The sequence below is a fragment of the Taudactylus pleione genome, unplaced genomic scaffold (genome assembly GCF_031769625.1).
Source record: "Taudactylus pleione unplaced genomic scaffold, aTauple2 ptg001628l, whole genome shotgun sequence".
NCBI classification, from domain to species: Eukaryota; Metazoa; Chordata; class Amphibia; order Anura; family Myobatrachidae; genus Taudactylus; species Taudactylus pleione.
In genome coordinates this window covers 2,316,307-2,342,465 of record NW_028286025.1, presented here as the reverse complement: position 1 = coordinate 2,342,465, position 26,159 = coordinate 2,316,307, and the positions used below count along the sequence as shown (strand labels likewise).

Sequence of the window (26,159 nt, the reverse complement as noted above, 5' to 3'; positions counted from 1 at the left end):
TACGTTTAATGAAAGACCTTTTGAAAAGTATATACATATATATTGCAAAATATTTTTGCAGTGACTCCAATCCGGACGCCAGCCTATAAATCAGGGTGTGCAGGAAATGTCCAGTTCTTGCAAATCTGCAAAAACACTGATGACTCCACTTTCAAAGGAATGCTCCTAATTATTTTGGAATTTGTGATACTGATTTGTCATATAGTGAGTCAGACATTAATAACAATGCTACTTCAAGCAGCAAATCTATGCAGAAAAAAAAATAATAATTCTGCTGATTTTTCCATAGTGTTGTATGACTGTCATGGCAACCACAGTCACGCAGCACATAATGTACTGAGCAAAGAGCTTTTGGAAGACCTCTCTGAGCTCTGTTTTCACTGACATTCTCCCCCTCTGCCATCACATGACATGCTGAGTTAGGGCGCATGTGTGTAGCAAACTGACTGGCAGCCATTCTTGTTTTATCTCCAGAGAGATTCTGAAAAGGAGATAATGTAGAAGAACAGCTAGGAAAAATGACTGAGATCCATGCTTAAAATATACTTAATTTGCCTTTTAAAGGAATAAATTAGGTTATGGAATATACTGTCACCAATGTTACAGAAACACTCCTGTCTGTAGAGGTGCAATTATCACCTTATAATCAACCACACTTCTGTGATGTTCCAAATCTATCTGACCTGATATCTGATACTTAAGGACACGTTGTACCCAATAATCTGGGTACAATGGTCCCAGGCATACTGCAATTTGCAGCCAGTTAAATCTACTACAGTTGTCCGACAAAGAAAATGACCTAAATGCCTGGATGGATCATAGTTTGCAACCACATGACAGATGAGGTTAAATATTGCTTCATGTAACAAGATTATGTATTAGTGGACTACATATATTACTGCATATTACACCTTGGGTGGGACACTATTGGATGAATCCTGAAGGAGGCGGAGATTTGACAGTACATGGTGTATAAATGTCTGTGGCGTGGTTAGCTGGCTTTTGTTGTGTGTGAAAATGGGTTTCAAGTTCCCGGCAAGCAACTAAAAGACAGACCTATCGGGAGTCTGATACGGTGTCTTCTCACTGCGCATGTGCCATCAGCGCCACGGTCGGAGGAGCAGCAAAGCAAACAGATCAGTCGCCAGTCTGGGTTAGCGGTGGGGGCAGTGTGAGTTGTCTAGGAGGGGGCTTAAGAGGGGGTGCAGCAGTCGACCGTCTGGACACGACGCTTAAGCTGTGTGGAGTATTGTGGGTACTAATGTGAGGCAAAGTATTCTATGTAATATTTAAATCTTTCCAATTCAACACGTGCCCCATCACTGCTCTACAGCCTCTTCCACTTGCCATCAGACACCCCACATGCCCAAGCAGTGCCCCTTTGGACAAAGCAGCTTTACAAACCCGTGTGTAGCTCCAGCAGAGAGAAAAGTGCAGCCTCCCGAAGGGGAAAGTGCAGCCTCCAGGCACCGGGAACTTTTGGAAGCAGGTGTGATCTCTAATGCAGGCAGAGAGCTACATGCCTCAGCCTCTTATCCCCCCACTGCTCTAGAGTCTGCCGCAGCTCTGCGTTAACCCGCGCCATGGGGACCACCCCCCAGACAGGGCATGTCTAGGGGGGCAAAGGAGCTGCCGTAGGTAAGGGTTCCAGGAGAGAGCTTTGCTGCATTTCAAAACTGTGCCCTGCTTCCAGCGTTGGCCTCCTCGTTGGTTCAGAAAAAGACGGGGCGTTTTATTAACGTCTTAAATGGGCAGGGTGTGGCGCTCTTCTCAGACAGCCTCGCAGGAGCACTATTTATTGCAGCAATAGGAATTTGAAGTTTGGATTGTTGGCTCATTATATAGAATGTCATTTGTTGTATACTATAAGGAAATGTAATTCTAAACAAGTGGATCTGGTCAGGGTGGTTTTGTTTTATAGAAGCAATCCCGTATCCTCCAACATGGCCCCTTCCACCAGGTACAAAGTGCCCTGCTCCTGGACTTCCCACTTCATTTATGATTGCTGTCACCTGTGCTGATTTTACCTATCCACTAATCAGTCCAACTCAGGTGACTGCAGTCATAAATAATGTGGGAAGTCCAGGAGCAGAGCATGTTGTACCTTGTGAAAGGGGTCACAATACTGCGGGGGAGAAAAATAATGCAGTATGTGTTTATGCCATAGCAACCACAGTCACATGACACATGATGTGAGTAGAGAGATTTTGGCAAGCCCCTCTGAGTTCTGCCTGCTTTGCACATTGTAATATTATCCCTTTCTTCCACTTTTGCACTCACGAGATTTGAGTCTGACTGACTGACTGATCCATACGTTGCTCCCTCCAGAGAGATTTTGAAAAAGAGATAATGATTTGTGGCAGAATAGGTTTCATGCTTAAAGGTGCATACACACACAACGATTTTTTGAATGATTATCGTTAAATGATATCGTTTAACGATAATCGTTTGAAAAAATCGTTCACTTTCTGAGTCAAACGATGAACGATTATTGTTCATGCGCGTTCACGTTTGTAATTCAGTCAGACTTGTCAACTCAACGATTTTCAATAAGTTAATATGCAAAAATCGTTTGTAGTTCATAAAAATCGTTCATTACATTTAGTAAATGAACAACTTTAGTAAACGATTTTAGTTAATTTTTTCAAGGGAAAAAATCGTTTACTAAAATCGTTCATTAACTAAATCGTTGTGTGTGTATGCAGCTTTTGACTTGCTAAACTTGCTATTTATAGAAGATCAGTTACCGAACCTTCTATATGGGATTGTTTTAATTAGGTGGTGTGTTCTATGCAACAATTGGTGGATCTACATGTTTGAAACCTGCAAGCTCCCTTCTTTTGGTAGTTTTCAGTTAACCAGAGGTCAGCCATTATCTGACTAGTATCATGGGACATGTTCTACAGCTCAGTTTCTGCATCAGCCTAAACAATACCGATACACATGTGCAGATTGAGGCTAGCGAAGGTTTGGAAGGCATTTGCCGTTTGATTCATCAGGCCTTCCGGTAAAGACAGACAACCAGTACAGTAGAGCGGAGAGCGAGGTCGTTTGGGGTCAATGAGGTGGAACCACCATCCTATTGGTGGAGAATACGAAAAAAAAATAACTGTAAAACCTATTATTGCTTGTTTTGTATATTGAATAGTTCAGTCCCTGCCCCTTGAAACGCAATTCAGTGAGGAAAATAAAATCTTAGGGAGATTTTAATTTTATGCCCGCTCTAGAATGAGGTATAAAATAATGAAATGTTTTATATAATGTTGAAATTTAACAAATATATGTATAGCCGCTTATACGTTGGTCCAGAATAATGCAGGAGTCGCTGGAAGCATCCACCTATCGCTCATGTCTGTCATGGGAGCCAGCGGCACAGATCACCGGGTGTTTTCAGAACTGCTAATGGGTTCTTGCAACTTATTTTAGACTTGTTTTGTTGTGGAAATGTCCCGATCAGCTGGCTTCAGAGAGGGAAAGCGCTTTTGGTGGTCGCCTATGGCACTTGTTCAAGGATAATTGACACCGAGTTCTTTTTAAAGACACATGTAGGTTTTGTTTTTTTACTGCTGACTGTTCTTTTTCTAGCATTTTGGGGGATTTATTGATTTTTAGACGAGGCTTTTTCGGGCAGTGAGCAGCTCATGCACCCCCCCTCCCCCCCCAGAAAAAAAAAAAGTGCAGGTGACTTTCCTGGGACCTGATTCATGTGCTGGTAGAGAGTTCCTAAGGGGTTTATTTACTAAAGCTCCTGAAACAGACAGGTGGTGGTGTTTCCCATAGCAACCAATCAGTTTTTGTCTAGAATGCAATAGTGAAATGATAGCTGTAATCTGACTGGTTGCCACTTTTAGTTTTTAGAAACGTTAGTAAATCTACCCCCTGAGTGCACCCTGCTAGCCCTTATCTCTGCCAACGTAATAACATTTCATAATACCAGCAGCAATATTCATCACAACTCGGGCTTTCAAACGTTATTTAATTGGCAGTAATTCTATGTAGAGTGTGTAGAGCAAATAAAAGGTGTCTCCTGTGCACAGAACTGTGTCATTGTGTTAGCAATGTTTAAATGGTGTCTTAATAAGTCGTTTGATCAAACTACATTTAAGTCCTTTTCAGTAGAACGCCCTGACAAAGGGTACCCCAAATCCAGCACAACTAGGAAGCATAGGAGTCCATCACACCAAGGGCCGATAAATGGAAGTTCAGATGTTCTGTTTAAGAGAGCAAAGGGAAAGCAGTAATGCATAGGAGCAGCTATGTAAATCACAAGAGCACATATCCGCTGTACTTCAATTATCTGCCTTCCATTAGACCGGCCTTGGCATCCATCCCTTTGACGTCTAGTTTCCAAATACATTTAGTGAAGTCTTGTGAATGTAAACATAAGCGTGCTGAAAATCATTACTAGAGTCCAGCCATCTTCCATGATCCCTCCTGGAGCATCATAAAAGGTTGAGATTGCTGACAGCTGGCGTGACTTAATGGATTAGAGAGAGTGGGCAAGCCCTGGGACCTGCCTGCCAGATGTCTGTGCAGGGCTCTCAGCATCCTACGTCTCCCATGGGAACACAATAAATATTTCATGTTCTAGGTGCCTCCTTTTACATTGGAAGGCCCAGCAGCGCATTATACATCTCCAATGGCCGTTAAGGGGTTAAGCGTGGCTTCCCGGGAAGTAGGTAAAACAGGAAAAAGGAAGCAATCACTTCGGCAGCTGACAACCTTTCACCTCTATTGTTTAACAAGCCACAGAGTCCTTGTCAGTAGTACATGTATTTGGATAAGGAGGTTGGCTCTCCATACTTCTGGCTCTGTGGGAGGCTTGTAAAAAAAAAAAAAAGTTGAAAAGCAGAATTATTTTTATTTTCACTCTCTCAAAAAAACATTGAGCCGTGCCAAGAACGCAGAACGGCTGCCGTGAATTAACAGGCGCAAGTGACCCCCAGGATTAAGTTCAGCGCTGTCGAATTTGCTGTCATTGGGCACAGTTGACTGGCAACGATGGGGACACGGAAGTGAGAGATGTCATTTATCTGTCAGTAATGATCCCTTTTCAGAACCCAACGTTTCTCTCTCCATTTTGGCACTGTATGCAACTGAGGTCCTATAGCTGTGACTTAATCGTGTTGGGATCTGTGTTAAGGCTGCAGATGGGAGTTCTGTGCATGGCTTACTGGGAGTTGTGCGGGTGTAGCAGTAATACATTTGCAATGATATAGATAATGGGATTCCAATAGTCTCCAGTGTTATCAGATGCAAATACTTAAATGAATGGGCGGTGCAGTTATTACCCAGAATGACCAGCCGGTGGTATATATCTAATGCTAGTCTGTAACTATTGCAGCAGCTCTGCTGTCAGAGGTTACCAGCACAGTGATGTTACATGTATTATCTGAGATGTTGCACACACTTTGGCCAGCCATCAGAATATGCACTTATCCTGGAGGTGATCTATATCTCTAAAACAAATTTAAAAGTGCATAAAAGTAGGTTTTATTTCTGCATATTTTTCTGCGCGGTTTTTATTCTGACAGCCACCTGTGACCGGTGATTTTATTTTCAGCTGTCATTGTCTAGGCAGGTTGTCCCTTTTATTTATACGGCAGGCTGAGCAGTGGTATAGAAGGACTAGAGGCATAAAACAATGGCTGCCGAAGAACATTATTTTGCAAAGGGGACATTTTATTTCCTCTCATTAAAATCTAGTTTTGTTGAAGTCTCTGCGGGGAGAGCTGCCCCTCCCTTTTGGGAGTAGTGCAGGTAATCTCTGTAATGGGAGAAGGCGTTAGGGCAAATTTGGCCAGGAAGAATTTCCACTTCCTCTCCAGCAACCTCCTTGCTCTCATGTCCTGGCCTAAGTGCTGGAAACCCCGGCCTTTATATATGCTAATGCTTACAGCACATCAGCAGCTGAACCATGACCTCCTGGGGGGGGTAGGTTATCTGACCAAATTCAGCCTCAAAGTCAAGTTGGTTCCTGGAAGAGGGTCCTTTACTAACTTCGTTTAGTACCTTGTGATACGATAAATACACTATAGAAGGGGTATATTTACTAAAGTGCAGGTTTTTAGAAGTGGAGTTGTTGCCCATAGCAACCAATCAGATGCTGGCTATTATCTTCTAGAAGGTGCTAGATAAATGATGAGCAGAATCTGATTGGTTCCACATCTAAAAACCCACAAGTAAATACACCCCTAGAAGTCTTTACCCAATTTATGTCCATGGCAAAAGAAAGTCGAAGCCGTGGTTAGCATTACTGCCTCTCAGCATTTAAATCTTGGGTTACATTCCCACACTGTCCCTAACTGTGTGGAGTTTGTATGTTCTCCCCATGTTTGCATTGGTTTCCACCCGCATATAAAAAAAATTTAACCCTACAATGTGTGTGTGTGTGGTAGGGAATATAGATTGTAAGCTCCACTGGGGCAGTGACTGATGTAAGTGACCAGATACTATCTGTATATTAGGTGTGTGCAATATAAATAACTGATAATAAATAATAATCCATCTCCAGTCACTTCTACATGACCAAGCTTCTTATAAACATTGCAGCTTCTGATCATTCGGGCTATTTTTTTTTTTTTTTTTCAGTATCCTTAAAACTTCTGTATGATTAAAGGACAGATGTACTAAGGGAATAACATGATCTCACTGCATATTTGCATTTATTACAATGAGTGAAAGCAGCCTCTCTACTCTGAGGAAGAACTGAATGTTCGTCGCAGGGCTCGATTCAATTCAGCACGATGCTGAGTAGCCCCGGGTGGGAGCTCCCGAAGCTATTCAACTCAGCGCGCTGTTTGGTCCAACTAAAGGATTTTATCGGAGAAATCCGACAAAAGTGCCGGGCGCGAGGCTGTTTTCTGGCTTAGCGCGGCGTAAACAGCCTCGTGGACGCACTTTAGTTGGAGAATGTCTGTTCTCGCGACTAAACACCCAGGTTAAATCACGAGAATCGGCATTCTCCGACTTAACTAGCAACTGTCAGACCTAACAGCGCGCTGAGTTGAATAGCTCCAGGAGCTCCCTCCCGAGGCTATTTAGCATCACGCTGAATTGAATCGAGCCCAAAGACTCTGAAATGAATGTTTTACCCAGTCTCTCCCATTAGAAAGCAGCAACGCCTATGGTATTGGAGTACTGAAGTTTAGATCTGCAGAGAAAACCCCTACCAGGCATGCTGTGCATACTATAAGTAATGTCTGTCTATGAAAGGGATGCAGTCAGGAAGCCGACTGTCGAAATGCCGACCGCCGGCTTCCTGACTGTCTAATCCCGGCAGGGGTCTAATGACAGGCGTCGATATCCTGATTCCTGTCATTTTACTTACGCCCTAGGGGAAGAGAGGGTAAGGCACTCCCCTGGGGGGAGGTTAGGGTTAGGCACTCCCCCGAGGGGGTTAGGTTTAGGCTGTGGGGGTTAGGGTTAGACACTAGGGAGGGAGATTAGGGTTAGGCACTCCTAAAGGAGGGTTAGGGGGAAGGGTATGCAGTCGGGAAGCCAGCGGACGTAATCCCGACGGCCGGCTTCCCGACTGCTTTATTTCGGCGAGGGTTAAATGACAGGCGTCTATATCTAGATGCCTGTCATTTTACAGACGGCGGGAGACCGGCGCACGGCATCTTGATCGAAGTGATGCCGGGCACCGCTGCGGATAGCAGCGGAGGGGGAAGGGTTAGTTTTAGGGATTCCGGGGGGGGACTTAGGGTTAGGCACCCCTCCGGGAGGTTAGGCACCCCCAGGGGGAGGGAGGATTAGGGTTAGGCACCCCCAGGGGGAGGTTAGGGCTAGGCAGCGGGGTTAGGGGGGGTTAGGTTTAGTCACTTAGAGGGGGGATTAGGGTTAGGCACTGGGGGGGGAAGGTTAGGGTTAGGCACCCCTAAGGAGGGTTATATTTAGGGGGGGGATGTTAGCGTAGTAAATACTTACCTGGGGATGATCCTGGGGAAGAATAGGGTTAGTTATACTTACCTTATTAGCGATCGGAATCTTCACCCATGCTGGACATAAGTCCAGTGGTATTTCATGTCGATTCCCTATGAAATGGTGGTGATCTAATGCTGGGTACACACTAGACGATATTTTGAACGATTTGACCGATTCGGGCGCATCTGAGTGACAAATCATTCAAATCATGTATTGTGTACCCACTATCATGATCACGATGTGCCCTCCCGCGGGTCGTCCGTCACATCCTCCTCAGATCTTTTGTACATACAGAAAGATCTGAGGATGTCGCTAGCGATGGCATGCCCCCGAAAGCAGCATAGCCCCCACTGTCGCTGCTGGGTCTGTCGCTTACGAGGCCAGTGTCTAGTGTGTACCGGCCTTAAGTGTATTACTTGCTTCAGCTGTTTTTTTTTTTTTTTCTCTATTTTTCTGATAGGATTCAGTTAAATCTAAAATAAGGTCAATAAAAATTCCATTCTAATATCACTCTGACTTAATCATCGGCGCATTAGTCCCCGTATAGGTTGATTTTGTTGGTTTAGGCCCATGTCCTCTTACAGGTCTCCTGATTCCGTCACCACCTTGCTCTCCATGTTCTACTTACATTGCAGCACAGGTGACTGTACCATGTTATTGGTGACATGATGGTTAAATGCTGTAATACATAGATATACTGTATATAGAATATTTTTTTTCCTTAGGTGTTATTTTCCTTTTGATGGCTGCCAGGAAATGGTGTTTCTACTTTTGTACCAGCATGAATTGCTTGTTCTTCCCTTGTTTACACCCACATGTACTGAGCAGGAAAATCATTTTCCTCCCGTTTGTAACCTGCTTCGTGCGCCAGATTCTATTATCATCATTCAGTCGTACTTTGTCTAGTTCTGTACACACATGGGCTGCAATGGCATGTGTGTCATCTGACATCTCTCCATTTAGTCTGTAGAGCAGGATTTGTTACACAGAAATTGATCAGTGCACACTGCCATATTTCTGCGACCGTCCAGCTCGCATCCCAGGTCACTTGAATGTACAAATATAAATGTTGCATTTACAGAGCATTGTTCCTACAGTGAACTAATAATCGTTAGTCTGTTTCTAAATGGATATCCCACCTCCCGATACATAAACGGAGCCTGTCCGTCCTCTGACTCTCTCCCTTTCTGAATGCCCTACAATTGCATCACGTTACAGTGTCAGACTGGCAGCGTCCTATATTCTTTTAAAGTTTTAGCAATTCGATTACAGATATAGGCTACTTGGTTTGTATCAGTAATATCAGGGGAGATTGTTTAGCATAAGGGCCAAATATCTTTTTTTTTAAATTTTACTCCTTGTTCATACTTTTAATTAATGACATTCTCCAATCACCCCATAGTACATAAACAGATTTAAACAAAAGTTTGGCTTTTGAAAAGCAGAAATTAAAAATTTAGAATTATTTTAAAGTAAACACCAATTCATGAATTAATAGTAGTTTAGGCTAGTTTCCATGGTTTTGCTAGTAAGTCTGCTTGCACAGCTCTCAGTACAGTCGCCATGGTTTGTCTTCTCTTCCCCACAATTCCTTTTATTCCATCTTAGAGCTCTTCTGCCCATCTTGTGCAGGTATGATAAGCCTCTCCTAATACAATGGCTACGGGGTGTGGCTTACTGGCAGGTTATATGTGCAGCCGCATTGAGGGAAGGGCCTGGTGTCACTGTGGGCATTGACCAGGTCTGTAAAGGACTGGGGCGCAAGGCTGTGAGAGATACAGATCCTTAATTGTATACATAATATTGTTAACATTAAACTATGGCTAACTGATAGTGTTATGCAAAGCAGATTAGGTTACTTTACCTTTGAAAAGCTACTGGCTCCATTCAGTGTGTGTCATTTATGAAGTGCACTCATATGTGTAATTATACATATGTGCACGTATGCAGATTCCTCCTGGCACGTTTGATTGAATTGCACTGAGATTGAGAAGAAATTTATTTTAAATGAATGGAAAAGTACAAATGTCTTACTTGTCTGGGGGGGGGGGAGAGATAGAGTGTGTGTGAGATTTTCAGGTTCATTTTAGCAGATGCCGCCTGGAACCACAAATGGAATTTTGTAATGTTGCAACAGTTTTTGCTATGCCCTATTATACTGATCTGTTCATACACAAACCCCCCAGTGTTTTCCGATAAGGGCCAGACTTTCACGGACATATGGCATGGGTCAGTCACTAACTCCTGATATGCTTTTATTTGAAGATTTAGTTACTTTTCAAATAGTTATGACTTAGTGAGATTAGAGAATGATGTCCAGGCATTCATGTGGTGAATATTCGTTTAGTGGTGCGAAAAAGCACTTTATAAAATTGTCTATGGTTTTGATAAGCTGCTCAGCTAATTTAAAGAGCAGTGATGGGTCTGCAGCATCCCCCTGCAGCGTGCAGCCGATTTATATTTCATCTAGATGGGCATGTCTCATCCAACGGAGGAAATTCCTGATCTGTGCCGTGGCATAATGGGCAGGAAGGAGAGGAAGCGGGGACCTCGGTGAAACGCGCCGTGCAGCTGCAGCCCAGGGAGCAAACAGGATGCGGACATGTGTTGCAAGGAAGTGGCTATATATCTTTCCAGAAAATACGTCTGATAGGGACCGCGCATATCACAAGGGCCTGGTTTTATATGGACGTGACTCACGTGGGGATTTAACTCTTTACCTGTTGGATAAAGCGATCATTTAGATTTTATGCAGGAAAAGTAAGCCGTGTGTCACCCGTTACCTCTGGTTTATCCTCCCATACAAGTTATGCTCCTGCCTATTTTAAAAACTTTGGAAAGCCACTTCAGGCTCGCGGGGGGGACCCTGCTAAAAGTAATGAAACTTCTGCTGAAACTAAGTTTTTAAAGTCCTCACTGCCAGGAATCCTAGAGATTTCTAGAATTTAATATTTAATAACCATTATCGTTTTAATATTATAGTGTCTCCTTTTTTATGAAAACTCTTCTGAGTTACTATGGAGAAAAAGGTGCGATGGTCTGTGTGAAGCTCATTTTGTGTACTATAAAGATGGTATATGGTTGGATGCTAGTTCTACTAGGTGCTTCTAGGGACTGAGCTGGCATAGAGAATCACTGGTCAGCGATTGGGGACTACTAGTCCGTTCCTGGGTGTTTCAAGCTGCTGGATGGAATACCCCCCTGACAGTCCATTTATAGGTGATTTCCAGTATCGCTAGCTCCTTCTGCAAACACTGCCTAGACCATAGTACGTACTTTGGCCAATGTTTCAATAGGACATGCAAAAAGGGCAAAACTTTGTATAGTATGGTCTGATAGATCCAGATAATACCTTTTTAGTAACTCTTATTCATTTAAAAATAATATTAATCAGTAACCTTGTTGATCTGATCACTGCTTTATACAACCTTCAGCCAGCGCTTGTTCACACCTATTGCTGTTAATGTGGAACCTTACAGGATCAATGGTTTCTTATGGGTTAATTTTAACCATTGCATTGTAAACTTGGCATGACCCAATTCTCGTCTGTTGACCTATGGAATAATGCACGTTAATAGACAGAATGTATGTTTGCACAATAAATCGCCAGACATCATCGCTTTCCCCAGTGAGCCCTCACGGTTCCATTATTGTCAGCTGGAATGTGCTCTGAGATTGTCCTGTCAGTGTAAAGAGCACTCGGCTTCCCCTTACCTTCTGGGTAAACATGTTTGTCGCACGCCGGTACGTAATAATGACCTTGCCACCCTCTTTGTTTCCTGACTATGCCTCTATACTATAACTGGGTGTGTATAGCAAGGCAGGCATGTCATATATTGACATTTAAAGAGCAGAATGACCAGCTGGTGGGGACACACCTAGACTGCCAGGAAGCCAAAGTCTGCTCTGTTCTGTCACACTGGTTATTTTTACAGCGAGAATATACATTTATTTATTTATTTTTTTTCTTCTAATGCAAAATATTTTCCAATAAGAAAAGAAGCAGTGGGTTTTTACACCAGCGTTTTTCTTTGGTTAATCCTTAAATATAGTGTTTGAAACTCGTAATGTTGCTAATCTACGAAACCTAAATTCCTAGGCCAATTCATGCAGTATAGCAGTGACCGTGAATGGATGCTTGGAGTTGTAGTTCTACAGCAATTAATGTTGCTGCACCATTTCTGCCTGTATAGTGAAACCCCCAGTGCTTTGCTCTGACCCCTCATTACATGACTGTGCTTAGACTGTATTCATTACACTCAAACCAAATGACCATGATCCCTACCCCACAGGGAACTGTCCCCACCACCACCACCATCATCACTTCCCTATTGTAACCATAAAAGAGAACCCTTTGTCAAAATACGCTCTTGCCCTATTTAGCAGTTCTGCTCCCCCTGCTGGTCACCGCCTTACATCTAGGTGACATGTGTCTGGTCATTGTTTGCTTTGAAGGGTTGACTTTGAAGCTCTAATGGACAACAGCATCCAGCCGATCAGCCCTATTGCCATCCTGTACCTTCGGGTAGTTTTACTGTTGGGGTATAGTGTGGGTGAGGGTCTCCCACAGTGGGATCAGTAAAACAAGGATGGGGGATTGAATTTCAAAACTTTATTTTTTCTGACTTCCTCCTTTTTAATGAAATAAGTAGATATTACATAAATTAGGTTTAGTAGAATATGTTTGCTAAGCCACAGTAATAAGTGTGAAACTTTTCTATGTGCTTGTGAGATTCCTAGTTATTTCACACAGGTGAAACACAGTAAAAGAATTCCAGATGTTAATAAACTATATAAAATGTGGGTCATTCCATGTCAAGTGGGCCACCTGCTGATTGGGCACTGCAGAGTCTGTGACTGTTGCACCCCCCTTCCCCCCCACCTGCTGTTTGGGCACTGCGGAATTGGTGACCGTTGCAACCCCCCCCCACACCCACTATGTGGGACATAGGTATGATGCTTTTGCAAATTATGAACCATATATATACCTACCTTCATGTAAAATGTTATCAACAGTGGAGATGTTCTACTTGACATGGAACGATACGTGTGTATATGTATATATACATGTGTGTGTATAATTAGTGTTCCCGCTAGGCTGTTTTAGCGGGGCGCGGCGCCCTGCCCTCCTTCTGGAGGGCAAAAAGCGCCCTGCCCTAACAGCCTGCGGGAGCCGTTCTCACCCGCGGGATGCAGTGTCCCGCGGGTGGACAAACATGCGGTGACCCGGTCACCGCCGGGGAATAGACGCCGGGCGCATGCGCCCGGCGTCTATTCTCCCTTTCTGCAGCGCTTGGGGGCTGCCCGGCATGTCCGTAAGCGCCGGGCACGCCCCCAAGTATGACGAAAAGGGGGACGCGTCTTATAGACACGCCCCCTTTTCGTAACCACGCCCCTCTTCGGACGCGCACACGTGCCGAAGGCGCGCGCACGACATTGCCCTCTCTAGCTCCGGCGCCCTGCCTGCCGCCGGAGCTAGAGGGAACACTATATAATTATATATATATATATATATATATATATATATATATATATATATATAATGTATGTGTGTGTGTGTGTAAGGGGGAATTTTATTAGCCCTGATAATTTATTGGGGGTGAAAAAAAAGGGGGTAGCCTCAGGCTTTAATGCACAGGGCTATTCAACAAATCCCTTTTTTCTCACCCGATAAATTATCTGTTATCGGATGTTAACACATAGGTCTGGGAACTTTTCCCTGATTCTATGTGTTAACACACTGTTTGCACCCAATAACAGGCTAATTATTACATATAGGGACTGCTCAGACCTGAAAAGAAATCTGCATTAAGCGCAGTGCTGCTGGCTGACTTTAGGGCTAATGGTATAGCTCTGGGGGATCAGTTACCCTCTTGGTAAATTACCGCTGCTGATTGAATCCCCCCCTATATGGGTAAATAATGACTGCAGCAAGTTGCAATCTGGGATCAGTGCAAGAATCCCAAGGAATATAATAAAAATCAATTTGTATTCTTTTTAAAATAAAGCTGGCCATGGTATTTTATTATCTGCCATATTACATGTGGTATTTTCATTTTTAAAAGCACACTTCCGCATTAGGTTTTGTATCACACAGGTGCTGACTTATTTCCGTGCACTACTCAGAGAGAACCCTATGCCCTGAAATAGGACTCTCCAGGAACCTTACAGACAAGCATTAGTGATGGGATCAGGACAGTACATTTGTTTTCTTGTTACAGTAAATAGTATGCAATCTGCCAGCCTCCATGTTGAGCGCTCCAAAAAGTTATTTGTCGCGTCCTTTATGGTGACTGAAATTATTTGTGTGTTTTGAAAAGGGCCCTGCCCACATGGCAAAAGCCTAAGGGAAAACACGACCAGCTTTGGTATACATTTCTGACTCTAAGTCCATTATTAGGGATGTGCGCCGACCGCCGTGTTTTGTTCTCTGTTTTGGATCTGTATCTCCTTCATGTTTTGGATCTGGATCTTTTTCAAAATATTATAAAAACAGGTAAAACCACTTAATTTTGTGCCTGTTTTTGTTGCTACAGTATTATTAACCTTAATAACATTTATTCCCAGTCATTTGCAGTCAATATTGACCACCTCACAGATCACAATATTGATTTTACACTTTTTATTTTTTTTGCCCACAACTTGGGGCCCGGAGCACCCCTGACCGCGGCAGTAGCGATTGACGACACAGCAGACGGCACACGGCAGCCCACGTGGACACGGCACACGGCAGCTCAGGTGGACACGGCACACGCCCTACACTACCCACCCTTCCTGTTCACTCTCCACAGCCGGAGTGAAATGGCGCCGACGCGGGCTCCTCTTTATATAGCAGAGACGAAAGCTCGCGAGTCGTGAGATTTCGTCTCTGAGGTTTTGCCTCGGTTTAAGATCCGGGCCGGTGGTTCGGTTCTCGCCCCGGATCTCTAAGTTCGGGTGGGTTTGGAACTCTGATATCTGAACCCGCTCATTCGTAGTTTATATACAGCCATCTCCTTATTTGCACGATTTTCGGCAGCAGTTCCCTATAAGGAAGCTGTCGGGGCGGATCGGTGCTGAACTTTATTACTGACTGAGTCACTTTGCAAATATAAAAAAAATGCTTGTTTCAACATGTGATTGTGTTTTCCTTGAATTCCCAGTCACCGTCAGTTACGCATCCAAACCCGTAGAATGATTACCTTCTTTTGGTTGATATATCATTTCTTATGGAAACGTTTAAAATATTCAGGACACCCCGTGGACTTGGTTTGTTCTGTACATAACGATCTGTGCCCTAAGAGCAGTGCTTTTCAAACTTACCCTCAAGGCGCAGTAACAGTTCAGGTTTTATGGATATCTCTGATTTACTACAGATGTTTAAATCAGGTACCAATTAAGTCGCCTTTAACATGAATATTCTTTAAACTTGGACTGCTAGGGTATTATTATTATTTAAGTAGCAAATTCTGCCTGTATGTATGTATGTATGTATGTATGTATGTATAGAGAGAGAGAGAGAGAGAGAGAGAGAGAGACTGTTTCATAAATGTCTTACTATAGTCTCACACCACATATCGTTATTATTTTCCACTTTATACACTATGTAGACAAAAGTGATTGGACATCTCCGCGCAAGCGAAATGCGCACCATGCATACAATTGCACACGAGTTCCAAAGAGCCACTAATGTGCCTGGACTGGTATACCGAAACTCGCTCACCCGGATGGACTGCCCAGCTCGGAGTCCAAATCTTGAGAACCTCCGGGAGGAATTGGAGCGACGGGTACGTTCTAGGCCGACTCAACCTTCTTCCGTGTCACAGTTGGTCACTGTACTTAAGATGGAATGGCAGAACATAGCGCCTGCTGCTGTCCAGGGACTTGTGGACAGTTTGCCAAAAAGGGTGACTGCAGTAATCACTGCACGTGGTGGATCCCCAAAGTACTGACGTCACTAATATCTCACTGATCTATTTGCTGTCAGTGTCCAATCACTCTTGTCTACATAGTGTACTAATTCTAGGGAAGCCAGCTCATTGCTAGAACAGGGCCAACAAGTGTCCTTAGACAGAATACTCATATATTAGGCAGAATTAAATTGTTTCCATCCCCCATCGCGCCCGACGGAGCTATTCAATTGTTGCTCCTGTCGGGTGCGATCTGCTGCCAGCGCTCCATTTCAGCTCTCAGCCCCAGAGGGGTGCGAGCTGAAATCGGCGAAAAGTGACTTGTTTGGGCGCACAAACAGCACTTTTCGCGATCGTGCCCAGCGCTTTGGTCGGGGTAAGCCAATTTACGCGGCTAAACCCGACCACTTTGGGCGCGATCAGCGCGAGAAGCTGGCACAATTGAAAAGCGACCCGCGATCTCCCGTCACTTTAGACTGGAGATCCTTGCCGCAAAAGCAATTGAATTCCGCCCAATGTGTCTTAAGGCCCCCACATGCGGAGCGATATAGCGGCCGATCCGACGGTTTTGAACAATATCGCAGCTATATCGTTCTGTGTGGGGACATATCGCCCGCTGCGCGCTTCCATGGGGTCGTCCGTCACTCCTCCCAGATCTTTCTGCTTGTTCGATTGATCTGGGGGATCGCCGAATGATCCCATGCAGCGCAATGCGGGTGGGAGAGGGGGGTGCCGGCATATTGGACGGTCGGCCACCGGATCTCTCCGTGCGTGGGAACCACCTGATATGTCTGCTGTCGCATCGCAAGGTGCATATCGCACTGTGTATGGGACCCTGAAGTGTTTTCATAACCTCAGAGAAGTCACCGGTAATTCTGTAACTACAGGTCTCTTATATCTAGTATATTGGACATTTTCTATCACAGGGTAATGTTCATCTTTTTTGTGTTCCTTTATTATACAGGTTCAGCCTGATGCTCTAAATATGAATTTCGGTCCATTTCTTTTGCCTATCTTTGTATGGGAAAGAAAAGTTTAAATCTCCAAATATTGAAAAGACAAATTTCTTAAATTTAGGACTAGTATAAGTTGCGTCATTAAGTTTCTCTGCATTTTGCTGCAAGGGTGGTTTTAAAACTACATTTAAGAAAATAATGAAGTTAAAGGTTGGCGTTGCATACATTGACAAATCTAAGCCGTCTATGGCGATATAGGTGCCCCTGCTAGTCCGATACTACCATCTCTATAATCTGAGAGTTCCATGAGGTTACTGCAACATACTAAAGATTCCCCTTTAGTTTATATAAATTCAACGGAGTACAGATGTAGCTGGGGTTATCCTCAAAGTTTCAGGAAAACCCAATGACCATATGCTAATTTGTGTTTCTAAGTTGAGTAGAGTATGATGGCTCAAAATAAAATAACTAACCTTTTGGTATAGTACTGAGGGGGAGATGTATCAAACCATCTAAGAGGGCAGGGGTGGAGCAGTTGTTCATAACAACCAATCAGCTCTTACCTATTATTTTTTAGGATGTACTTGATGGCAGCTTGAAGTTGATTGGGAGCTATTGGGAACTTCTCCACTCTTGGGAAGGTATTTGATACATCTCCCAACTGAATAATAATCTGCAAGTAATGTTGCTCAAGATAAACAAGCTTTTGAGATAAATGCTGGCTCCATCTGTACATGATGATATTAGAAAAACGATTTCTGTGTGATGCCGGTTTCACAATTCTTTATGCAAATATTTAAAAAGATTTGCTAGGGGTTTGTCCCTATAATTCTTTGTTTCTAATTTTGGGAAGTGAATCTGTATTCAGATCAGAAAACTGGAGCATGACGCTACTCTGTTACATCACAACGGGCACCCGTAATGCCCGGATCCATTTAGATAATGACTGTTTTGTATAAACATGATACCGCAAATTTGGGACAGTGATGTCATAACAAGCATTGCAGGCGTGCTTGGCTTTGTCGTTTCAGCTTTTCGTCTTATATGGTAAAACTTTCAGACAGAGCTATTAGTGATTGAGGGCAGGGGGAAACCATTACAATTTAGTTAGAGACCTGCAGTGGTAAGCATGTGTAAGAATTGTAAATTCGAGTTTAGTATGTAAAATCTTAATTTCATGCTAGGGGCTATGCTGCTACGGGCCATATTCAATTAGCTGCGAAAACTTAGTTTTCGCACAATTCACGTGTTTTGGTGAGATCTTCTCGCATATATTGTCTATGCGCGCTCCCAGATTTTTTTTGCACTATCCTATTACAAAAGACTGTGCATGACCACAAGACCAGTGCCTACCCAGCAACTAATTGTGTTTTGGAATTTGTATTCAGACTTTTGACACTCTTTACCATTGCAGAGTTGCAAAATGTTGAATTGCATTATATGTCTAGGTATAGAAACCTTGCCTTCTCCTATCTTGTGCTTTTAGGTTCAATGGAACTTTAGTTTGTAGGGCAAGTTGTCTATTTCAGGTTGTTGTCTCGTGTAGAAGTCACATCACGGCTTGCCCTGTTTGCAGCGTGCCTCATTGGCTGTGACATTTGAGTGATTACCGTTCTTATTACTGTCCGGAATGACAGAGCTGGTGACTGGCTGCTCGTGTAAGGGCTGCGTACAGCAGTCACCGGCATGCTGTATTAATAGCAGAGCAGTGTGGCTTTCAGTTACCGGCTGTGCACAGAAAAATGTGCAACCTGCATCAGCACACACAGGATTCTGACGTCCAATTTGTACACATTGCATCACATACTCCCAAATCTGATAAATGCTCCTCCCTGCGCAGTGTGTGGTCATTGGGCGGCAGGAACAGTGTGTTCTTGTGGAACTATTTTAGACTTACGTTTATTAAATCTATCATTTTAAGGTTAACCAGTCCCTCTTGGCAACTACAAAGATACTGCGTTCCATTTTGTTTCTAGCGTTTACCAAAACAAATCGGATTGTTGGTAATACAGTTTGCTTGTGTCAGTGGGCGACGTTTGGTTTACAATATGGCTCCCATACCCCAGCGCGTCTGGCTGCCTATCCCAAGCTGGTTCTATCCCAGCTGGCCACAAATCGGCAGCCAATTTAGACCGACCCAGGTGTTCCTAACTGGCCATCATATCCTATGGGGTCCAGTGAGTGAGGGAGGCTAATAATGTCTAGCAGATCAGTCATCGGCTCACCGGACTGTACTCAAATCCCGCTTGGTGGCTGCTTTAGGCCCATATTTTGGTCCAGGCTGATGGAAAATCACCAAATGTGCTGCCCAGTGACCTCAGCTTTAACATCACAATGTAGAACAATGAGAAGTAAAATTTATAGTTTAAACACCGTCCAATCCAAATGTATGATTAACCCAGAAGGGTTTGCCAATAGTCCTCAAATACAAACAGATCAAGTTCTTATTTACTTGCTTTCATTCCCAAACCTTTAACCTCCTCATCCACTTTATCACCCTGTAATTGTACAGAGAACTGTAAAAGTCCCTTGAGTCTGTATAAAGTGGAATGGCTTCATATTTAGGCATTATGCCCATTGGCGTTTTCTTCTGAACTTTTTTTTTTCTTTTTTAAAAAGCCGCTTTCTGCACAACTGCAACGATTCCGAACGTAGCGATAGGATAGAGCATGACATCACTGCAAACAGCAGCTTCCATTTCAGACACGATGACATCAGTATGTAGCCTGCAGGAATACTATTGGATACTGGGTAAATGACCACTCTGCCCTGCCCAGGCCAAGACCCGGCCCTGGCTTGGTTTGTCCAGTACATATCCCGCTTCTGTACAGGACAGTATTAACCGCGGTGTTATCTATTCTAAATTGTCTCAATAATAGATTTTTTGCTCGCTGGTCCTCTTTATGATCAGTCTCAGTATGGCATTGTCATTTCAGTGATACCTACACCCTTTGTGCATTGGAATCTGTGATCATTATTGTTTCAGATATATTATTCATAGAATACTGATGGTTATATGCAGTTTTATAGAACATTTATGATTAGGATGTATTCCTAGATATATGTAGATACTACAGCACACTGTTTTCCAAATTTGGTATAGCTAAATGGTGATATATATCCCTGAGGGGAGTTAAATGAACAAACATTATTAAATAGACAATTTGCCCTATTAACATGCCCATTTGTGATGCTTACGGCGATATGATACATCTGTGACATTAATAGTATACAAATAATACACTTATTAATTCGCCTAGCTTTTATCTTTATGTCAAGAGAGGATACATCTCTTTCTGGAGAGTATCTCTCCTTTGATCCAATTTATATTTGTGTTTAATTGTTTGTTCGTCTGTATGTTGACACTAATGCTGGTACCCTTTTTTTAGACTAATAATAAAAGTTAAATTTTATTTGCAATTATTGACTTAATTATCTCTATACCTATTGTGTGCTCCCACCCAGAGTTCTTTTTCTTTCTTTGTTTGGCTTATCCTTCTGCCCTGTATCTGGAGTGGAAGTCATGGCCTTCATCCGGTCTCGCCCCCCCCCCCCCCCCCCCCCCCTTGACCCTATCCTTTCCCATCTCCTCTGCTACCTCTCTCCTTGTGCCTGTTCTCATCTTGCCCTCCTCCTCAATCCCTCTCTCTTCTCTGGCACTGTCCCTTCTGCATTGAAACATGCCCTTGTCCCCCCCCCCCCTTTCTTAAATAAAACTACCCCTGATCATCCTACCATTCTCTCCAACTACCAACCCATCTCTCTCCTGCCTTTTGCCGCCAAGCTCCTTGAGCATATTCTTTGCAACCACCTTACCATCTTTCTTTCCTCCCACTCCTTGCTTGACCCTTTCAGAAAGTCTACTGTTCTCTCCACTCCACTGAAACTGCCCTCACAAAAGTTAGCAATGACCTCGTTCCTGCCAAATCCAAGGGACACTACTCTCTGCTCATTCTCCTCGACCTATCTGCTGCTTTTGACACTGTGGGACCACCCTCTTCTGCTGCAAATCCTTCACTCCCTCGGTCTGTGGGATACTGCCTTCTCCTTGACTGTCGTCCTACCTCTCTGATTGCTCCTTCTCTGTCTCCTCTCATGAATCTGTTCAACTCATATCATCTTACAGTAGGTGTTCCCCAAGGTTCTGTTCTTGGGCCTCTCCTATTTTCTCTCTATACGACCTCTCTAGGTGAATTCATCAGCTCTTTTGACCTCCACTCTCATCTCTATGCTGATGATACTCAGATCTACCTTTCCTACCCTGACCTCTCCCCCTCTTTTCTGACTCGTATCTCCAACTGTCTCTCTGCTATCTCTTCCTGGATGTCCCTGCGATTTATTAAACTTAATATAGCTAAGACAGAGCTGATCGTCTTCCCACATAACCTCACTTCCCACTATCTCTTTATCAATTGATGGCACAACTATCTCCTTTAGCCCCAAAGTGCGCGTTCTTGGAGTTATCCTGGACTCATCCCTCTCCTTCAAACCACATATCCAGAACCTCACAGTCCTGTCGTTTCCATCTAAAAAATATTTCTAAGATCAGACTCTATCTCACCCAGGATGCTACAAAAACCTTCATACACTCACTGGTCATCTCCAGATTGGTCTACTGTAACCTCCTATGTGGCCTCCCCAACTCCCATCTCTCCTCTCCAGTCTATCCTTAATGCTGCTGCTCGACTCATCTTCCTCTCCAAACGCTCTACATCCACCTCCCCTCTCCTACAAGCCCTCCACTGGCTTCCCTTCCGAACCCAATTCAAGTTTCTTACACTCACTTACAAAGCCCTCACCCATTCCTCTCCAATTTACATCTCTGACGACCTCTCCCTTCACTCTCCTGTCTGCCCTTTTCGTTCGTCAAATGCACCCCGCCTCTCATGTCAACTGATTACTTCCACTTCCAAGATTTTGCCCCTGCTGTCCCCACCTTTGGAACTCTCTCCCTCTCCCCATCAGACTCTCCACCTCTCTACAAGCCTGCAAACGGGCTCTCAAGACCCACTACTTCATCAAAGCCTTCCAGCTCTCATCCCTAACCTGCTGCTACATGCTCCTTCCTCCCTGCCTACCTCATCTGTGTCACGTCTGTTTGTTTGCCCTTCCTATTTAGAATGTAAGCTCTTCCGAGCAGGACCCTCTACCCTCTTCTGCTTCTCTTTACTTTCATCCGCTCCTTACTCCCCACTAGGGCACGGAACACTTGGTTGCTTATGCTCTGTTGCTAATGTAGCAATGTATATTATCCAAGTCCTCATCCTGCCTTGTATTGTACTGTAAGTCACTGGTCATTTATTTCTTTATGTACTTTGTAAGGCGCTGCGGAACAATTGTGGCGCCATATAAATAAACTGTAATAATAATTATGACTGACTATTTCTGTTCACAAATGTATTCATATATGTTCTCCTTTTGTTACAGCAAAGCCTTTCACTCAACTACTGAAAGGAATGCAACTACACCGGGATGACTTTGAGATTATAAAAGTAATTGGACGGGGAGCATTTGGGGAGGTAAGAGAATATATATGTGTTTCCGTCACGTGGACACCTCTGTCCGTTAAGTCATTAGTTCCTGGAGCATTTATTAGAATGAATATTGTGTTAACTGCGATGTAGGCGACGGGTTCCCCTTCAAATGTATTATTCCAAACTACCACCTTGCATCATTTTTGTGATTTCTTATGTTGAACGCACTCCCCCAATTGGTTGGTTGCTGTGCTATAATAAAGGTTTTGCTGTGGACCAGTTTATATAAATGTTCCATTTGTGTTGATATTGGAGCAAGGATATTACACCCACCGCGGGGTGTACCCTCAGTGGTGACTCCTATGGGGCCCAAACTAGAGTGTAGCCTTATAGGGGGGGGGGATTCAATCGCAAATTTAAGCTCCCAGGAGTTATGCACAGTGCTGTTACATTTCCCGCGCAGTGTAAACCCACTTAAGTCGGGAGATGCAGTCTACTGTGACAAATGCCTGGTTCTTCGTTGCGGTAACTGCTTTGCTGCAGTTCGGGTGCGATGCTGTTACCGCATGAAATAACACCGCCGCAAGACCACTAGTTAGCGCGGATTTCTACTCGCACCGCACGACAGCTGTAATCCGCTAGTTGCGGGTTTACAACGCCGGCAATTGAATAGCTCCGGTCACTCATCCCCGGGAGCTGAACAAATTTGCTCTCTCTTGAATTTACCCTTTAGAGCTCTTAAAACCTGAACTTCGATTTCCCTTTACGGACCTCTTTGGCACCGACGGCAAGTGTAGCAGAGTATATAAGGAGGGTGAATCAGGATACGCTTGTGAAGGCAGTACATTAGCCGTACTGTTGAATAAAGGTAAAATGGGATTATAGTGTTATTTAATTAACAGTCAACTGTGATGGGGACGGTAAGTATAAAAAAAAAATTAAACGCTTGCCGTTGACCTTTTTCTGGTGAGGTTGAGTCCAATTAACACTTATATTCCAGTTTAAATTGTAGTAATTCCGACAGGCAGAAAAAAATGTTATGTTCTTGATTCTTATCAGTTGGCTCCATAATACACCAAAAAAATGTTTGTCTTGCCAGCTTTCCAAAGGGCAGTGATTCCAGCCGTCTCACAGGGACAGCGGAGCCATAGCTGAAGTGTATAAACCTAAGGAGGCAGCAAACTAAAGAAAGGGGAAATATGCATAGTACTTGTGTAACTGAGGATGCTCAGGACTACAGTGCTCTACTAATCCTTGCATGTGATCTGCTGTGCTTTCTATGTATTAAGCAGCTTAGAAAACATGCAGGGCCACACGCCCCCAATGCTCCACAGGGTGGAATGAATAGTCTGTAGGGCGTCCGTGTTCTGCATTGTGGCACACGCCCTGTAATCAGTGCTCATTAGCAGTTCTAGCTTTTTATGAATCCTAATACACTTATGTAATGTGTGTGTGATTATGTATATATATATATTTATGAATTTTTTTATAGAACTCTATACCTATACTTGTTTCTATGACCAACGTTATTTATCTTTTTGATAATACAGTAGTGGGATTAGAGCTATTAAAGCAGCCATTATCTATTCCACACTGAGATGTGGTTTATTATGGTGGTTATACACCGGCTGCTATGTATATATTATGTGTTTGTCTACGTGGCTACCGGCGGTGGCATCCGACAGGCAGAGCTGAGCTGCACAGTCTTCCCCAGACTGTGCAGCTCAGCTCTGCCTACCGGCATCCGTTCCGGACTGTTGTCTGGGGATCACGGACAACCGTGTGCTGGCGCGTGGAGCCATGGCATCATCACAGGTGAGCAGACCTAGGTGTTGCATGTATTTAAGCCAGTTTGCGATTGACAATGGTGGATGCTGCCTCTTGAAAAGGGGATTATACCGAAACAGCTGTCGGGGCTGAGCACCAGACTCATGGCGTGAATATCTGATAAGTACCCAATATGTTATCCTGACAACCTGGCTTTTTTTGTGGCTTTCTTAATGGCACATTAAATTGTCTAGATACTTGGTTGTTATAAGTGTGATGAGCTACTTACCTGCAAATGTGTATACATATTTATAAGTTTCTGTACTTTGTTATGAGTGGGTATATTGACCATTATACGCGGTTATTCCTGGTGCATTTGGGTGCGACAATGCAGCACACACGGAGGCTGGGTGCCCAAACGATTGAATAGCTCTCGTCTGTTTAGTTGGGAGTTACGGGCGATAGAAAACCGTTGAATTCCGCCCTTATAATGCTAATGTAAACAAGAGGGTGATTTATGTTTTTCATCTTATACATCCCATGCCGATATCTCTCGTTGTCATGGCAGCCGACCACTAGGCTGATTTAGTAAGACCCCCAGCTCCCACTGTAATTTTTATGGCGAGCCGGATGACTCTTAGATGCCGCAGTTTCCCAAATGGTTTCATTGTCTTTGCAGGTTGCCGTGGTTCGAATGAAGAGCACAGAGCGCATTTATGCCATGAAAATCCTGAACAAATGGGAAATGCTTAAGAGAGCAGAAGTAAGTCCGTTGCCTCCCCCCCCCCCCCCCCCCTTAGACCAGCTTTAGGGGGTCTTTATTTGTAAGCTCGCTTGACGTAGCAAAGTGTGACAGACCCCTCTGGGCATATATCTCTGTAGGTCAATCATTTCTCTTTCCGTCCTAGAACTGATGCACCCTTTCAGTTTATCTGGACAGTGGGATGAACATCTGATTAGTACATGTAGATGTGTTTATTGGGAAAACTGTTATGCTGCTGGAACAATGTCTTGTGTTGGTTGCGTGATCCTAATGGTTTCCTCTCCAATTCCCAGACTGCCTGTTTCCGGGAAGAGCGAAATGTGCTGGTAAATGGGGATTGCCAGTGGATCACTACATTACACTACGCCTTTCAGGATGAAAACTATTTGGGTATATTGTCAGCTTTCTTTATGTTCCGTGTATATTTTTTCATAACCTGATCAGACTCCAGAATTTTGTTATGTGACAGAAATATTACGACCATAAGTGTCCTCCCTTCCGTAGATTTGAGGTTGCCCCAAATGGTCATACATAGCGTCAGACACTGTTTCCCTGTACTGTACCCATATCCTACGCAATGTGGATTTCTTTAAGGGATTCAGAAAAAGGTCTTAATTTTTCTGGGCACTTATAAACGAAACGCGTTGTGTAAAGTGCAAGTTTCAGTTACCCTTACTGGATCGGCAAGAATCGGATTAAAATGTGCACTATTAATATATATTGCACAAATTATTTTGTTTATAAATCAATTAAGATTAATCTTATTAATATAACAGAAGAAACACAAAAAATTCAGTTATGTAACGTGACATTGTTATTGGTCATATTAACACTCCCCGGTTGGGTAGATGCCTGTCTGGATAATATGGTATAATGACTCCCTGCTCTCCATATTTTATAGGTTTAGTGACCGTAGAACTGGTGATTTGGTGTCATCCTTGTTCTTAATCAGCTGATGCAATTCCCAGGAATTTTTATTATTATTTTTGCTAAATAAAAAGCCTTCTACTATAAGTAAATATTATATTTTGTATTTTGAGCCTGGTTGGTTTTAGTACTGACTGTTCCCCGTTCTTCTGTCCGTGTCTTGCAGTATCTGGTCATGGATTATTACGTCGGAGGAGACCTTTTAACACTGCTTAGTAAGTTTGAAGACCGGCTCCCGGAAGACATGGCCAAGTTTTATCTTGCGGAGATGGTGCTCGCTATCCATTCTATTCATCAGCTACACTACGTGCACAGGTATCCGACCAACATCATCTCCAAACTGTTTCCTAACGTAGCTATCTGAGGTCCTTCCAAGTTCCAGTGTTAGACATTCATTGCCTGAAGCTCAGCGGAACATTAGGCGGTCTGGGAGCGAGGAGAGAGGGTAGAGCTGCAG

General features: G+C 43.6%; 1 protein-coding gene across 2 annotated transcripts in view; it reads left to right on the top strand.

Annotated features, from left to right (window-relative positions):
* CDC42BPB (CDC42 binding protein kinase beta) overlaps positions 1-26,159 on the top strand; it is a 125,515-nt gene that overhangs the window by 16,816 nt on the left and 82,540 nt on the right. For both annotated transcript variants that reach the window (XM_088464293.1, XM_088464292.1), the window contains exons 2-5: positions 22,199-22,290; positions 24,692-24,775; positions 25,069-25,164; positions 25,869-26,017. In XM_088464293.1, the coding sequence (XP_088320419.1) occupies positions 22,199-22,290; positions 24,692-24,775; positions 25,069-25,164; positions 25,869-26,017 (421 nt within the window). The remainder of the gene's footprint in view (positions 1-22,198; positions 22,291-24,691; positions 24,776-25,068; positions 25,165-25,868; positions 26,018-26,159) is intronic.